The sequence below is a fragment of the Triturus cristatus genome, chromosome 6, assembly GCF_964204655.1.
Source record: "Triturus cristatus chromosome 6, aTriCri1.1, whole genome shotgun sequence".
NCBI classification, from domain to species: Eukaryota; Metazoa; Chordata; class Amphibia; order Caudata; family Salamandridae; genus Triturus; species Triturus cristatus.
The window spans coordinates 215106647-215123227 of NC_140589.1; the positions used below are offsets into that span (position 1 = coordinate 215106647).

General features: G+C 50.0%; 1 protein-coding gene across 1 annotated transcript in view; it reads right to left on the reverse strand.

Moving 5' to 3' along the window:
- The window catches only part of LOC146816662 (uncharacterized), a 141129-nt gene extending 129087 nt beyond the window's left edge, over positions 1 to 12042 (reverse strand). Inside the window, exons 1-2 of the mRNA XM_085609541.1 lie at positions 11985 to 12042; positions 1754 to 1857 (exon numbers count right to left, since the gene is read on the reverse strand). Of these exons, the coding sequence (XP_085465667.1) occupies positions 1754 to 1857; positions 11985 to 12042 (162 nt within the window). The remainder of the gene's footprint in view (positions 1 to 1753; positions 1858 to 11984) is intronic.
- Positions 12043 to 16581: the final 4539 nt, after the last annotated feature.

Consider the following 16581-nt stretch of genomic DNA (forward strand, 5'->3'; position numbering starts at 1 on the left):
TCATGAGCGCATCGTTCAAATTTTGGGTTTACCTCGTCTACGGGAATTAAACACCACATGGTTTCTGTCATTCAGACCAATCTGTCAAGATTGCATCTTACCTGTTCTACGCTGCCTGCTCTGCGGTGAAGAATGCGTGCTAGACAGCTCCCATCAGTCATGCCTACTGATATCAATACTCTGCTGGACCTGGTAACGGCCCATGCTCTGTGTTGTCTCCAGCGGCTACCAATCCTGATGACGGCATTCATTGAGATTTCACAGACGCAAATTGCTACTGCTGAGGTACGAGAAGAAACATCAGGCACACAGGTATCATTCGATTCGAACATTGTTGATGCAACCAATGCTGAAGGCGATAGTTCACATCTATGTGCAATTAATCTTCTAAACGAGGTATTCCAACTTTCACCTACAACGGTAGATGACTTTTTGTCTACAGGATTAGAAGATTTCATGTTTTCTCCAGGCCCACACACTGACTTTTGATTCAGGCACACAGTGTTCTGATGAGACTCTGAATTTGACCTTCAGTCTTTTCAGACAAGGGACTAACTTTGGAACTTTTTTCCTATGATTAATTTATTTTTCCATATTTGTATTTTTTTCATTTTTGCAGTATTATTTTATCTTACTGCTAACCCTGTACGTATTGTACTTCGCATCCTGTCTTACGATTGTAGCAGTTCATATCTCTTGCATGAGAAATAAGACTATTCAATAAACCCTTTTTATTGAAACGCCCGTCGCTCTCTTTCTGTGCAACTCTGTAGAAACGAAGCATTCACGATTGACTGAGTGAAACTGTTATCTATTGTTTCCACGGTTCTGAGATTGTTCCGACTCGAAGGGAAACAAAGTTGTCATGTTTATGCGGTTGTCAGAAACTAATCCCTTCTTGTATATTCGAGAAGTTTCTAGTGACCTCTGAGTTAGCTGGCACACACAAGTAATTAAGTTTAATGTACTCGATAGAGACATACCGACCTCAGTCCTATGTCAAAACTATAGTGTATATTATTCCAATGCGCAGAGCATATCAGGGATATAGGAACTACACTACAGTACGTTGGGTCCCATAAATAGCACCTATTATGAGTTTGTGGGAAATAACATGGATATTTTGGCATTTAACACATCAAAACCCGCATGATATGGTAAATACTGTATGCTTTTACCCTGTTAAATTTCAACATGTTTAACCTTCCGAAATGTAACGAAATTCGAGTTATTTAATGCATCCCCTATTTATCGGATGCATTAAATAAAACCAAATTAGTAATTTTGACCCATGAGTAAACAGGGGTTTACAAATGGATTGAAATTAGCCGAGCCACTCGTAATCAGGCCCCTTGTCTGTTAAACAGATTACTTTGAATTTTGTTGTTTTTTCACATTGAACGTACCCCTTACTTACACTGGCGCTTAATCTTTCAAACGTCCCCTTTCCTCTCCTATCACTACCTAAACACTGTCCTTTGCTTAGGAGATATATAATAACAATTTGATGTAAAACATTATTTGCCAGATTATGCCAATAGCACCAGTGCCAGACAATTTGTATGGGTACTCTGCAATTTTGGACTGACCGTTGTAAAATATTATATTTTTGATCTTTGGTGGAAATGCCATTTAAGCACAAGTTTGTCAATGCAATTGTTGCAGTTAAAATGTCACTGATGCAAAACTGCACAGCCAATCTGCAATTTACTTAATCTGATGCTACATGTAATGATTGTATTCTAATACTTACTTCCCCTGTAATAATATACGTTAGGTCTGCATAGCGCTTAGAGGTGGCATCGGAAAGAACTCCATTGTAGGTTTCATTAAGGATAAAGTAGCCGGTTACATTAACTGTAAAGATAGTAAAGAAAGGGGTTATTTCAAGATATATTTTTAAAAACACAGACACATATATGGTAAGCTCATCAGCACACAATTTTTTCATGTTAGCAATTTCTGCTTTCCAGACCACAGTGATAGTTTAGTTGAACAGAGACATCTCTGAAACATTCTCACAAAGCAATTTATCATAGACATTCTGATAGATTTCTCATAGTATTCAAATGACAACTATGAGACATTTCCGCAGGCATATGAGTGGTTCAAATGAGAGCTCACATGAAGCTTCAAACCCAGTTAGGGCTCCAGAAGGCTAGATACATTCTCTTGAATGTCCCCCACTCTGTTACTCAGTTGGATTCCAATAATAGCTAGTGATCTTCTTATGTAGTAGTTGTCAAGGATGTAAGTGAGCTGGAGTCCATCTAGTTGCTTTCCGGGGATTGTGCAAGGGTCCTGACAGCCCTGTACAAGTGGCTAGATGGCCAGTCTCTGGTCTCAGTAGGGTAGAAAGCTCTATCAGCACCCTGGGTCGGAGCTCTGGTGAGGCTCGCCTGGGGTCCATGTGTTGGCTCCTGGGCTTCACCGGGCTGAAAAGGAAGTGACTGGGCTCTAGGGCTGAGCTCTGGTGAGTTCCCCTGGGTGAGGACCCTGGGACATGGAGTTCGTGTGCTGACCGGCTGTGTCATGAATTTCCCAGAACAGGGTCTCTCAGGCCCTGGGCATGGCTCCCTGCTTAGTTTGGTCAAAAAGCTCTGACCTGGCCACAGGTCAGAGCTACGGCTCATCCAGGGAGGAATCCCCCGGCCTAGGGCCCCATTCTGTGGCCCAGCGGCTCACAAAGTAATCAGGACGGGCTCCTGCATAAATCAGGAAGGCTCAACTACTTGACTACATTAGGAATCTCTGACTTGGCCCTGGGTCAGAGCTGGAGGTGGCCTAATGGTGGAAGCCACCATCCCTGGGCACCATATTCTGGCACATCATGTTGCAAAGTGCCTGGGAGGTCTCCTCTGCTTGGCTGGGTGAAGAAGTTCTGACTCAGCTATGGGTAAGAGCACCACTTGGCCAGGGGGTGGAATCCCCTGGCCAAGGGGGCACATGGGGAACACTGTGCTCCTCTCTCCTTGGTGCTTCACACTGGGGGAGGGGTGGCACAACGTGCTGGCATGGCTTGGGCTGCCACCTACCCTTTGGACTCTTGATGTGAAAGGATCGAGACCTGGCTTCTGCTGGGCCCTGTGGGTAATATCTGACTGATGAGCAGGTGGGGTAACCCTCGATACCTGGTTGCCCTGTTCATTTTTCCTGGTTTAGGGTTTGAAGACTCATGTAGCCCTGCCCGGGTTTCAGGAGGGCAGCTGGCACTGGAACTGCCTGCCTGTCACTCACCCGCTGTAAGAAATTAGGTTGCTGGTTGAGGTGAGGTGAAACCCTACTCGAGCACCTATCACAATCCTTGTCAGTGTGAAGGCACAAGCCAACCTAAAATTAACCTGTGCTCAACCTTCTGGTAGATTGGCACAGAGCCGTCAAGCTTAACTCAGAGGCAATGTGTAAAGTATGTATACAGCAATTCACACAATATTAACACGAATTACAACACAAGACGAATCCCACACCAAGTTAGATAAATAAAGTAGAATTTAATAAATTGTTTAAGACAAAAACGAAAAAAATCCAATCTGTAGAACAGGAGATTTGCAAATGTAAAGTTTTAAGAGAAAATAGCAAAAAAAAGCAAAAAGCGCCAACTGTGGCTAGCTGATCGTGGTAAACTGGAACAAAGTCATAAGTTCAGGCTGACCGTGATGGCTGACGTGTTAGGCCCTGCTGAACCAAGAACTGTAAAATCCTGGTTGCAGAATGTTGTGCTATGGCATCATCGAGGAGGTCACCGACGAGGGGCTTGTGATGCAAAGTCTTGCGTCAAAGCTTCATCGTGCACTGGCTGTTTCGGAAGAAGTTGCTGGGCTGCATCATTGTCGAGGATGCAATCGCTGAGGTGCTTGGGATGCGAAAACTGCGTTGAGGATGCGTCTCGCACCATCAGTTCCAAGGAAGATGCGGGCTGTGATGTGTAGGCATGCGTTGAGGATCCATCAAGCAGCTGTGGTTCCAAAGTGTTTCAAGGCTGCGATGCGAAGTCCTGCATTGGGGAAGCGCCATGCAGCGGTTCTCACTGCGGTTTGGATGCAAAGTTTTGGGAGGCTATGCGTCACACCACATCAGTTCTGCTGGGACCACAGCTGAGCCTGGTAGAGCACCTTCAGGTCCACTTCCAAGGGTCCAGTACCAAGGAGGGACCACTTGGGAGGGCACTTGGGAGGGCAGGATTCATATCTGGCAGAGTTCTGTTGCTGGGTGCAATGTTTTTGGAGCCTGTTCTGTCCCTGAGGCTCTGTCAGGAGGCCAGCCAACTAGCCCTTGGAGTCCCTGTAGTGGTCATGGGTATAAGATGCAGGCCTAGCCCTTTGCAGGAGGGCAGCAGGGCAGCACAGCAGGGCAGGGCAGCAGACTAGCAGTCCTTCTTGCACCAAAGCAACAGAGCAGTCCATCTTCTGAGTCTCCCAAAGGTCAAGATGTGCACTGAAGTGAAGTGTCTGAAGGTATATTATTTATACCTTGTTCCCACTTTGAAGTGGGAGAAGGTTCTGAAAGTTTCCACCCTCCACCTCTCTTAGGTGTCAGCATCACAGTTTTCCCTGCACTAGCCTCAGCTTGCGTGGGGAAATAAAAGACTGGTGACAAACACTTTGTGAGTGTGTCTAGGCAAAGCCTTTGTGATGTGCAAATGTGGCATCTGACAGCTCCTCCCGCTTTTTGAGTCAGAGTGGCCCATCCTGCCTGCCATCACCTAGCCTCCCTATGTCTTACCGTCTGACCAGCTAACCTTGGTCATGTGACCCAGCGACAAGCTGCAGGCACCAAGTAGTTAGGAACTGAAAATGCCCACTTTCTAAAAGTGTCATTTTCAGAATAGTGGCTGAAAATCAAAATTTACCATTGAAGAGGGCTTTAAATTATAATCCTTTAGACACCAAACTCGAAGTGTCTACCTACTTGCAATTGAACGTTATCAATTATTAAATGTAATAAACAAACCCAATGCTATCCTATAGGAGGAGTGGGCCTTGCAGCAATTAAAAATGAGTTTAAGAGTTTTTCACTACCAGGACATGTCAAAAGTACATGTCTAACATTTTAAATACACTGTACTCTGCCCTCTAGACTATTAAGGGCCTTCACTAGGGGATGACTTACATGTATTAAAAATAAAAGTTTGGCCTGACAAAAGTTTTTTTTTGCCAAGTCGAAATGGCAGTTTAAAACTGTACAAACAGGCTGCAAAGGCAGGGCTGCAACAGGTTTTACAGGACTACTTAAGTGGGTGGCACAATCTGTGCTGTAGGCCCGCTAGTAGATTTTCATTTACAGACCCTGGGCACATGGGGTACCACTTATATAGAGACTAACAAGTAAATTAAATATGCCAGTTGGGTAGAAACCACTTCTACCATGTTTAAGGGAGAGAGTGCAAGCACTTTAGCACTGGTTAGTAAAGTCGTAAAATCAACAAAAACGAGATCAGCAAAAATACGAGGGGTGAGGGCAAACAGTTTTAGGGAAACCTGCCTCCTGTCACGGCATGGTGGGTCTAGTGGCTGAGCGCCTGTATATCCCAAAGCCTGATGTCCAGGAGAGAAGCCTGATGGGGTGGCAGGTTGTCTCGCTGTGTGGGCTCTCCTACTCATCAGGGATTTGCCCCCATGCCTCTGACTCTGGTGAAGGCCAAATATGTGCCTGACACTCCAGTGCTATCTATTCTCAGGGCTAGTTAATTCGTCAGTGAGTTGTACACTCCTTAGTGGATTCTGACTTCCTTGGCCACGGTCCCGTTGTCCATATAAGCCAGTATTTTTACTTGGGTCTGAAGAGTGTCACTATTAACCCTGAGCGTAGTGGACGTAGTGAGGCTACGTGAAGCAATACGGAGTGGAGGCAAATCTACGCCCACCCGCACACTTCGCATAGCCCCACTACGCCCCTGCCCGCCTCCCTCCTGCCCTCATTTTACAATGATTAAAATCATTAGATAAAGAAAAATGACTTACCTGAGCTGCCGCGTCCCGGGGCTCCATCTTTCTGCTTCCTGCATATCTTCTTCCTCACGCATTGCGCGGGCGCCCGCGCATGCGCATTTCTCCCGAGAAATGCGCATGCGCGGGCGTCCGCGCATGCGCATTCGTGAGGAAGAAGATATGCAGGAAGCAGAAAGATGGAGCCCCGGTACGCGGCAGCTCAGGTAAGTCATTTTTCTTTATCTAATGATTTTAATCATTGTAAAATGAGGGCGGGAGGGAGGCGGATGGCGGGCAACTCTGCTCCGCCGCGGGGTGTGCGTAGTCTGCCCCTGCTACGCCTACTTTGCGCAGCGCGAAGTGGGCAGTACTACGCACACTCCGTGGGCGGAGCGGAGCACTGCGCCCACCCTTAGTCACTATCAGACATCTTAACCAGGCATTTGGTTAATCGCTTTGCTCAAGTTCTGCCTACCAAAAGTTACCCAATATGCAATTGGATTTGATGGGTGGTTCATTACCAGCAAGCTAGGAATCTAACCAGCGTGTGACTCGAGGAAAGGCTTCCAGAGCGTTGGCCTCCGTGTGCATGAGCACTCTAGTTAAGGGCTGTCATCACTAGGTCAGCACAGACTATCTGGTCGGTATGTTGGCCTGGGCCAATTCGTCACCAAGTCAACCAAGGACATCTGTTCGCTGACTGACCTGGGCCATCTGGCCACCGACTTGCTGAATAGATGACCCTAAGGCTGCCCCAGCATGGCCAACTCTTACTTGTGTCTTCCACTGCGTCCTGTAAGTCCCCACTTTGTGAGGGCTTAACAGATGAAGAACAATGGCTTTCAATGCAGGACCATAGGGAGAGGGTTCCTGACTAGGGGCATAACCCACCTTAGCTCCCCATGCTGAGATTCCTGAGCCCCCAGTAGGTACCTCCTGGTCGGTACCGATCAGGGCACCCTCAACCGATGCACTGGGACATCAGTCACAAGCCAGGTCAGATTTGCTGCAGCCCTGTGAGAACTTGTGTGCCCCGCTGGTATATATAGTAGAGACAACACCACAATAAAGACGCAGACACCCAGCAGAGCCACCTAGCTTGACTGGGGCAGGGTGGCGTTGGACTAGGGAGAAGTCTGGGAATTCTGCAGACTGACCAATTCCAATAATACCCAGTGACAGGCTGGTGAATCCATGGCTTTTGCACGACGGGCCTGGTCCCCACAGACCAGGGCTCACTGGCAGGGCCACCTAGCCTGAAAGGGGCAGGGTGGCATTGGGCCAGGGAGTTGTCTGGTGCTCCTGCAGACATAAAAGTTCCCGTAATTCCCAATGAGAGGTGGGCGAGGGTAGCCATGGCTTTTGCCTGGGTGGTCCAGCTCCCAAAGGCTGGGGTGCCAGCCAGCAGGCTGAGCCTACTAGCCTGTCTGGGGCCCCACCTGAAAGTGTTTTCCAGGTTTCAAGATGTCTATCAGTTAGCTTGTCGGCTTCAAAATCATGTGTTTGCTGAAACGTTACTATTGCCGTTTTATCGTAAAGGCCGGTCCAGCCAATGGACCAGTACAGGTCTGCAGACTCAATAAAGCACAACACCAGCCAAGCCGGGCCTAATTTAAAAGTTGCATAGCTCTAATACTCACACAGACTTCCCTGACACATTCATGTTATTAAAGGGAAGGACTATTTCTCGGAGGAGAGTTGCTGTGCTACTGAAAGAAGGTTTTTGAAACACTGACAAAATATGTAAACCTGGAAATCAGTGCTAGTTGCAGCTTTCCAGGCTTACTTCTGGAAAAGTCATGTGGCTTCCTTTTTTGTGTTGGAATCTGGTTTAGTGAACTTGGATAAGTTACAAAAGAAGAGTACTTCCATGGGCACATATTTAGCTCCAAAAATGTGTTTTAACTGACTAACAGAATCCAGCAATGTTGACAATCCCTATCTCTATAGCATCATTATTAGTCCTGGCCCTTTTGACAGGTTTATCCCCAAACTTTACGCCCTTCTGCCTCCTATTTTTCTGACCCTGTTTTTGTTGGCTATAGGTTTCTGGGCGCTTTACCACTGCTGATCAGTACTAAAGTGCATATGCTCAGTATAAATCATGATATGATTGGTTATCCAAGATTGGCATATTTGATTTACTGTTAAGTCCCCAGTAAAGTGCACGGTGTGCCGGGGCCTGCAAATTAAATGCTACTAGTGGGTTGTGCCACCCACATGAGTAGCTCTGTAAAAGTGCCTCAGACCTACCACTGTAGTGTCTGTGCGTTCAGTTGTAAACAGCCATGTTGTCCTGGCAAGTGCACCCACTTGCCGGGCCCAAACCTTCCCTTTCCTTACAAGTAAGGCACCCCTAAGGTAGGCCCAATGTACCCCCATGGGCATGGTGCAGTGTATGTGAAAGTTAGGACATGTGCTGGTGTGTGTCATATGTCCTGATAGTGAAATGCTGTGTAATTCGTTTTTCACTATTGAAACGCTATCTGTCCCATAGGCTTATAATTGGGGTTGCATTGTAACATTTTTACATGTGTAACTTGCAATAGGGACAAGACAGAAAAATAGAGTTTAGGCTCTTTGAACTCAGAATTTATTAACACACTGTAGTAAAGAGGCCAATCCAGATTCTTGACCAGTGGTGTTTATTCGTAGTTGATGTCCTCAGCAGTTACAGCTGTGTGCCTCATGCTGTCAAAGCAATACCGAAACCGCACACAAAACATTACATGCCATGACATTCTAGGCTCCACCTGGACATTCTAGTCCAGGACTACATCGCAACCATACATCATTAACACTACATATCCTTTCCCTTCTGAACAAACAAAAAGAAAAGAAAAGATTACAAGAACAATGAATAATTGTAGGAAAGTGTTTTTTTGTTGCAGTAACCCCCCCACTTTTTGCCAGACTAATGATGTACTTTTTCTTGGTGTGCCATGGGTCCCTGCCAATCAGGTTCTCAGGGCCTGTGTTCTGTCCCCAAAACAAACCCAAGGGGAAGCTTCAAAGGCATGCCACCTTTGTGAGCCTCCCCAGACCATTTGCTGCTTTCAGAAACTGGTCCCCACTGGTTCTACCCCCCACTTTGAACGGGAGAGCCGGCGGGAAAATTAAGTGAGGTAAAGAGGTGTGCCCACCTCTGCCAACTCCACCCCTCAGGTGGGGGAGGTGAGGTGAAGCACAACTCTGAGTCCCCACCATCTTGAGGATGGGGGGACCCAACCAACCAGGGACAGGCTCCTGCCCCCCTCTAACTGGAGGGTGGCACGATAGGGGGTGTACTCAACCCAGGGAAGGTACCCATGGGTCCCTGCCCTTTACCTACCTGTAATACCCCTAAATCTAGTATTTAGGGGGCACCCTGAACCTTGCTTCCCCAGATCCAGAAAGGACAAGAAGAAAAGAAGAAGAAGGACCGAACAGCCTTGCAGCCAGCTAACAAGAGGAAGACGCCCACTGACTTTGCACCAGCCCTACAGACCTGTCTCCCCTCGAACCTGCTCTTGCGAAATCTCAGTGTGTCCTGCAGCCAACGACCTCAAAAACCCCAGAGGATCTACCTGCCTTCACTTCTAAAGACTGCTTCTCCCGTGAACACCGGATTTGTTCAACTGCAACCTCTGGCAGCAGCCGGAGACCGCAAATCCAGCCCACTCTACACCCGCCGAACCCGGCCCGAGTGGAAAAATACCCCGAGGAGGTCACCCCGGTGATCCTGACCCGAGATCCGATGACCCCTGACCTGCCTCAAGGCTCCAGCCGACGCCTGCAGCCTAAATCCAGAAGGCCTCTCTGACCACGACCCGGAGCTGGTAAGAAGATCCGACCACAAAAGGCACCTCTGCACCTGACGCCTCACGGCCTTGTGTGCCCAAACTGACAGTGCCTAACCAACCCTTAATTTCACAACTTACCTCTCGAAGTGGTGATCGCATCCAGAAGTTCTTCGACTCTCCGCCTGCAGTGCTTTTGAAAACCGGAGGTTCTCCATTGAAAACAACAGGGCACCGACCTCGAAACAGCACCCTGCACCCGGCCGCCCTAGTGCCGCTGAGGGTGCATCTTTTGTGCTACTTTGTTTTCCCATTTACCCTGACCTAAACCCTATGAGCTTTGCTCCCACAACCCAGTGGCCTACGTGCCAGCAGTCACCAACCAAAGGCCCCCTATCCCCCATTGGATGACATTGGGCCTCATCACTCTGCACCCCGGCCGCCCTAGTGCCGCTGAGGGTGTAACAAGAGTGCATCACTGACCCTGGGGGACCCCTGAGTCTAACCCAAGAACCTTAACTCCCACAGTTGATAACTTACCTGTGAACCAATAACCTGTTTTCCTCCATAGGAACACTGACAATTTTCTCCCAAAAAGTTTCTTACTGTGGAGTTTTGAAATCTAAAAATATTCTTTAATAATCGCACAAATAACCAAAATGTATTTACTTACCTGTTTGCAGGAAATGTCCCATTGCTGAATCTAGGTATCCAGCACTGAGTTAAAAAAGTAACGTAAAAAGTAACTTACCTGTAATTTACTGCAAAGGCCTATACATTTCAATGTACTGTATTTGCAAGTGTTGCAGCAAACTGCATCCCCTGTAAATTAAACAAAGTACAATTTCTATTGCATTTTCAAACTGTTCTATATTCGGCAACGTATTACTGTAAAGTATTTAATGCTTACCTGTGCCAGGCTTGCTTGGTTCTAAAATAAAACAACAGTATATTTATTTATACAAAAACAATTGTCCGGGGGGGTGTGGCCAACTACCGAGGGAAATGGCTGCACTGTAGCTGAGCTCCGGTGCGCCATTCCCGTAATATCCGTAATATTGCTGCTTGCCCCGGCCGACATCGCCCATTCTGCTGACCTGTGACAAGCGACCACTTGGCTGGGGACGGGGTCTGTTCTCTGCTCCTCTGAGGCATCGGTGAGGCGCGGCGGACCTCGAGTGCAGGCGGGGACACCGGCGACGCGGCGCGCACCCGGCCCCTCATCGGGCGTGCTCGGAAATCGACGCCGAGGTCGCGGCGTGGGGTGAGGGCCATGTCGGCGGACGCCAGAAGTAAACGCTTTGTCTGCCAGGTGTGGAGGGCCCTGAATTTGATGCCGCTTGTGTGGACAGAGGCCGAGGACGCATAAACTTCGCGCCGCAATCTCCTGTGAGCGGTGAGTTCCGTGTGGGCCGTCGGGGGCGGCCCGGAGTCCCGTGACACACGCGCGGGTGTCACTGAGGGTGAGATCTCATCAAGGGCCCGGGGGACATCCAGCCCTGGACTGATAGTGGATTTAAATCGACGCCGGGGTCGCGGTGTGGTGACTGGGCCGTGGGCGCTGCCGGTGCTGGATCCCCTTGTCCCTTCTTGCCAGCCGCTGGGGCTGCCCCTTTATCTGGTGCCCGGAGGTGCCTCAATCAATTCCTGCCACACATCAGTCTTCTTGGCACCCGTGATAGGGTGCGTGTGCATCTCTCGACGAGTGGTGCCCTTTGGGGGGGGTCCCTGGTGGACTGGACAGGGGGAGGATGGCCGTACCCGTCCCTGCTGCTGGGCCCTTATCCTCATAGTAGCAACACGGCGCCCGGAGACGGGGAAGTGGCGGTCTGCACCCGATAACGACTCTGGATCCTGCTCCAGGCTCTCACTGTGCAGGTTTGGTCCCCATTTAATTTGTAAGATCGTCAGCGGGGCTTCATCCATTCACTCACTCTGCCCGTCGTTGACTCCTGCTGCGTCCTTGGGCAAGTCGTGGCTGGGGGGAGCGCCAGGCGGGAAAAAACCTACAGGCCGGTGCGGGTTGCTGCCCACGGCAGGCGGCGGCGAATAGCCCGCGGGACTCCCTTCGCTCTTTCTTCCTCGCACGCTAAGGACTGTGACTCACGACCACCGAGATGGCGACGGGCCGCAGTGGTCGCAACGCGGTCCAGGTCAAGCTCGATAAATTTGCATGGCAGGGGAGTCAGGAGGGGGGACAGTCTAATCCCAAAGCCCCAGGAGGTCGACCGGAGCCCACATTGCAGGACATCCTCTCAGCAATCACGACTGTGCTCACCTCCCTTGAAGCCAGCATAGCCTCTGGCGACAGAGGTGTCCCTGATACGGGCGGACATGCACAAAATGTCAGAGCGAGTAGGGACCGTTGAGGTGACCACAAAAGAACTTTAAGCTGATTCGGAGCTTCTCAAGCGCCAAGTGTCTGAGCTCCAAATGGCGCAGGAGGTGCTAACGCTGCAACTCGATGACTATGAAGGCCGAATGGAACGCAATAATGTTTGCATTTTAGGTGTGCCGGAACGGGCGGAGGGGCCGGCGACCGACCTCTATGTGGAAGACTTGATTCTCAAGCAGCTTCAGCCAAGGGGCCTCTCAAAATGTTTCTCCATTGAACGCGCCCACCGTGTCCCGGGGAAACGACCTCGGCCTGGGGCCCCACCCTGGCCAATTCTGGCGAGGGTGTTCAACTACCGCGATCACGATGTAATCTTACAAACAGCGAGGGCGGCCCCTTCAGTGGTCATCGATAATAGCAAGGTCACCTTTTTTCCCCACTTCACCGTATGGTTCCAGAAGTTGCGGCGCAGTGTCCTGGAGGTGAAACACACCTTAAGGGAGCAAGAAATCAAATACGCCATGGTGTTTCCCGCCAAGCTTCGCATCGAATCGGAAGGGAAACTGGTTCTTCACCCGTCCGGAAGAGGCATGGGACTGGCATGATGGCTGGAGAACCATTGGCAGGGGACCCCGCAGGCCCAAGGGGGACACTGGGGGACATGAAGGACGCGGCCGCAGGCAGGGGAAGCTGACACAGGACGACTCGACGACCGGGGCCCCGGAGGGGTGATGGACTCGGAACTGCAAGTTTACTATCTATCTAGAGAGACAGAGGTTCCCTCTCACCCCTTATTCATACACCAAGTCTGTACTTGAGGAGTTCTTTCTTTTTCTTTTTACCTAATTGGGGTAATTCAGCTGTGTTGTGGGTTTGATGTGGAGGGGGGGTGGCTTCATGGGTGGAACAGATTATTGCAGCAGAACTATTGGCCTGTCGGCAGACTGTGACAGTCGGCTCTGTGATCTCGACATACCTTACTATTTGAGGGCTGATGGGTCGGGGCGGGCACTGTTTTCTTTCTTGATGTTCTAGGGAATGGGGTTGTATCACGTACCTTGAAATGTTTGGGGTGGGCGACAGGCACTCTGCAAGTTGGGGGTGGCGGGCGGTTTTAGGTCCGTTATGCAGGGAGGCAGGGAGGGAAGTGGGAGTTGGGGAGGTGGGCCGGGAGGGGTTTTCGTGTTTGGCATGGTTGGGTTTTTTTGTTTTAATCTGTTCTATGTCGGTGCATGATTATGTTCGTCGCTCACACATTCGAAACGGTCCCAAGATGTTTAGCGCTCACAAACTCCATATCTGTACTCTCTGGTCCTGGGACAAGGGTCTTGGGGGATGGAGTGCCCAGGGGACGCCCCACAACTATAGCCGCATCCTGCCACGCCTGATCCTCCCTCGACCCATATAATGCCAACTTGGAATATCAATAGTCTAGGGGATAAAATTAAACGGGGTATCGTACTGCAGTATATCCAATGGCAGGGGCTTGATGTAGTAATGCTGCAGGAGACGCATCTCCTTGGCAACACATGTGGAGCCTTAAACAGGAAAGGGTATCGGCTGTTGGTCCATTCCGGCTTTACCTTGGGCTCCAGGGGAGTGGGAATTCTTCTCCATAGGAACTGTCCATAAATTGTTCACGACTCTTGGACGGAGGCACAGGGCAGATATGCGGCAGTCACTGGTACATGGGAGGGGAGTGTTGTCAATATTGTTTCCGTTTATGCACCCCCGGGGTTGCAGAAAATGACGCTACTAGCAGTGGGTGCCTTGCTTTTGGAATTGCCCATGGGGACGTTGGTGATGGGTGGGGATTTCAATTTGGCCATGGATGGGTCTCGTGACCGACTACCAGCTTGGGAGGATCCCCCGCGGGGCTCACAACTACTTGAATTCACTAATGCTTTGGGGGTGGTGGACATTTGGCGATGGCACAACCCTCTACACACGCACTTCATGTTTCAGTCAGGGGCACATGGTAGCCAATCTCGTATTGATCACTTATTTACACATGCCTAAGACATTCACTCCTTTGTGGGAGCCTCCTGCCTTGCTCGTGGGATCTTGGACCATTCCCCTGTCCTGACATCTTTCGCACTGCGTCGGGTCAGAAGCCCGGGTACCCTCACCGTGCAGCCATGGACGTTGACGGTCCCCCACATTAAGGACGCATTACGGAAGGACGCGGAAAACTATTTTGTGGACAATGTGGGAACAGTTGACTCGGCCTTGACTTTATGGGGAGCGTTTGGAGCCGTAATAAAAGGTAGGGCCCTCTCCTTGGTGGTTGGGTACAGGACTGAGAGGTCTAAAAGAGTGGGTGAGATGGAGGCTGAACTGTTAACTCTCGAGGCGGCCGCCGCGGTCGGCGCTGACCACGAGGTGCAGCATAGCCTCAAAGTCAAGAGGCAGGACTATAAGCAGTTGCTTTTGGAAGAGGCCACAATGCGCGCGCTTTCCTCACGACATAGGATGTATGAACTTGGGGAGCGAACGGGCAAACTCCTGGCATGGCTGGAGCGTAAGGAGCAGGCCTCTCGGTGGATCCGCGTAATAGTATCCCCGGAGGGTACGCGTCTCACAGATCCCCAACTCATTGCTGACACATTCGTGTCTTACTTTAAAGAGGTCTACGCCGCGTCGCCGACATCTCAAGCACCATTGTCTAATGACCTACTGGCCACCATGGGAATTACTAGCATCTCCCCGCAGGACAGGGAAGCGCTTGAGGTGGATTTCACTGAGACTGAGATCCAAAAGGCTATTCATGGAGTCCACTCTGGCAAGGCAATGGGTCCAAATAGGCTCCCCATTGAGCTTATTAAGCCCATGTCTGCACTGTTGGCCCCACATCTGCTTAACCTCTATAAGGAGTGTTTCGAGTCAGGCATTCTTCCGGCTGATATTCGTAACGCCGCCATCGTGGTCATCCACAAACCTAACAAACCGGTAGATGACTGTAAATCCTATCGCCCTATTTCCCTGCTCACAGTCGAAGGAAAAACTTTGGCTAAACTTCTGGCTAATCGCCTTCTGCCGTATGTTCCTGACTTAATTCAACCTGACCAGTCCGGCTTCATGCCGGGCAAAAATATGGCCCGCAATTTACGGAGGGTGAATGGGGTCCTTGGTAGGATTACTACTATCGAAGAAGACGCAATCCTATCTTTGGACCCCAGCATGGCGTTTGACACTATCGAATGGGAATATCTGTTCGCAGTGTTGGCGCACATGGGGTTCGGTCCCAAATTGGTACGATGGATCAGACTATTATACACGCAACCTACCGCGCATGTCACGGTGAACAACCATAGGTCGGCCACATTTGCACTGCACCGAGGCATGAGGCAGGGGTGCCCATTGTCTCCCCTGCTCTTCGCTCTGGCTTTGGAGCCGTTGGCGGTTTGGGTCAGGGGGGATCCGGAGATCTGGGGGCTCAAGTGGAAGGCGGATCATGAGGACCGCATTTCTTTATACGCCGATGATATTCTGCTATATTTGGCATCCCCAGCGCGGTCGATACGACGAGTGCTGCACATTTTTCATATTTTTGCGTCTCATTCGGGCTACAGTATAAACTGGTCTAAGTCCCAAATGTTTGCGTTGCGGGGTGTTCCTCTGGCCAGTCCTTGGCGCTACGAGATACCAGTTGTGGGATGCGGATTCCGCTATCTGGGCATATTTGTCACCCCGGATGCGGATCTCTTCCACGAACACAACCTGGTCGGGCCTTTTCAATGTCTTAAGTCTGACGCCCTCCATTGGAGATCGCTCCCCTTCACACTCCTGGGACGCACGTCCCTGTTCAAGATGTTAGCACTGCCACGCTTTTTATATGTGTTGCAAAATGCCCCGATACTTATTCCAGAGTCCTACTTTGCCCAAATCGACGGTGTTCTCCAGGGCCTCTTATGGGGAGACAGAGTCCCACGCATCTCGTTATCCAAACTCACAATGGGTTGGTACGATGGGGGAATAGGGTTGCCGGATCTACGACTCTACTATCAGGCCTCCCAGTTAGTTGCCATTAACTGCTGGGTGTTTGGCCGATATGAAGACCCTAACTTCCGAACTGACCGCTGGCTCATGGGGATGGGTGGTTACAATAGGGCGCTGTACACAAGCCCCCGTAAATTGCAGTTAACTGGCCCCACCGCACGCACGGTGGAGACCTGGCACAAAGTCACACGGCAAATGGGATGGTCCGATCGTATGACTAAGGTGACACCACTGTGGGAGCCTGAAAAGATGGGTCGACTCCGTCAATGCCCCGGGTTCGATAAATGGGACACAATAGGGATTTCCACAGTGGGGGACGTGTGGGTGTTGGGGGAGGATGGCATCCTTTGGTGATCTTCAGACTAAATTCCAACTTGCGCCCTCTGATGCATTTCGGTACCTCCAAATTAGGCTCGCCATTTTGACAGCTATACCGAGTCGAACCCTTCTTCCCGATTCGTCCCCCTTGGAAGATAGGTTGCTACTGGACCCCATGGACTGCAAGGCCATTTCATTCACATACAAAAAACGTATTAATAAC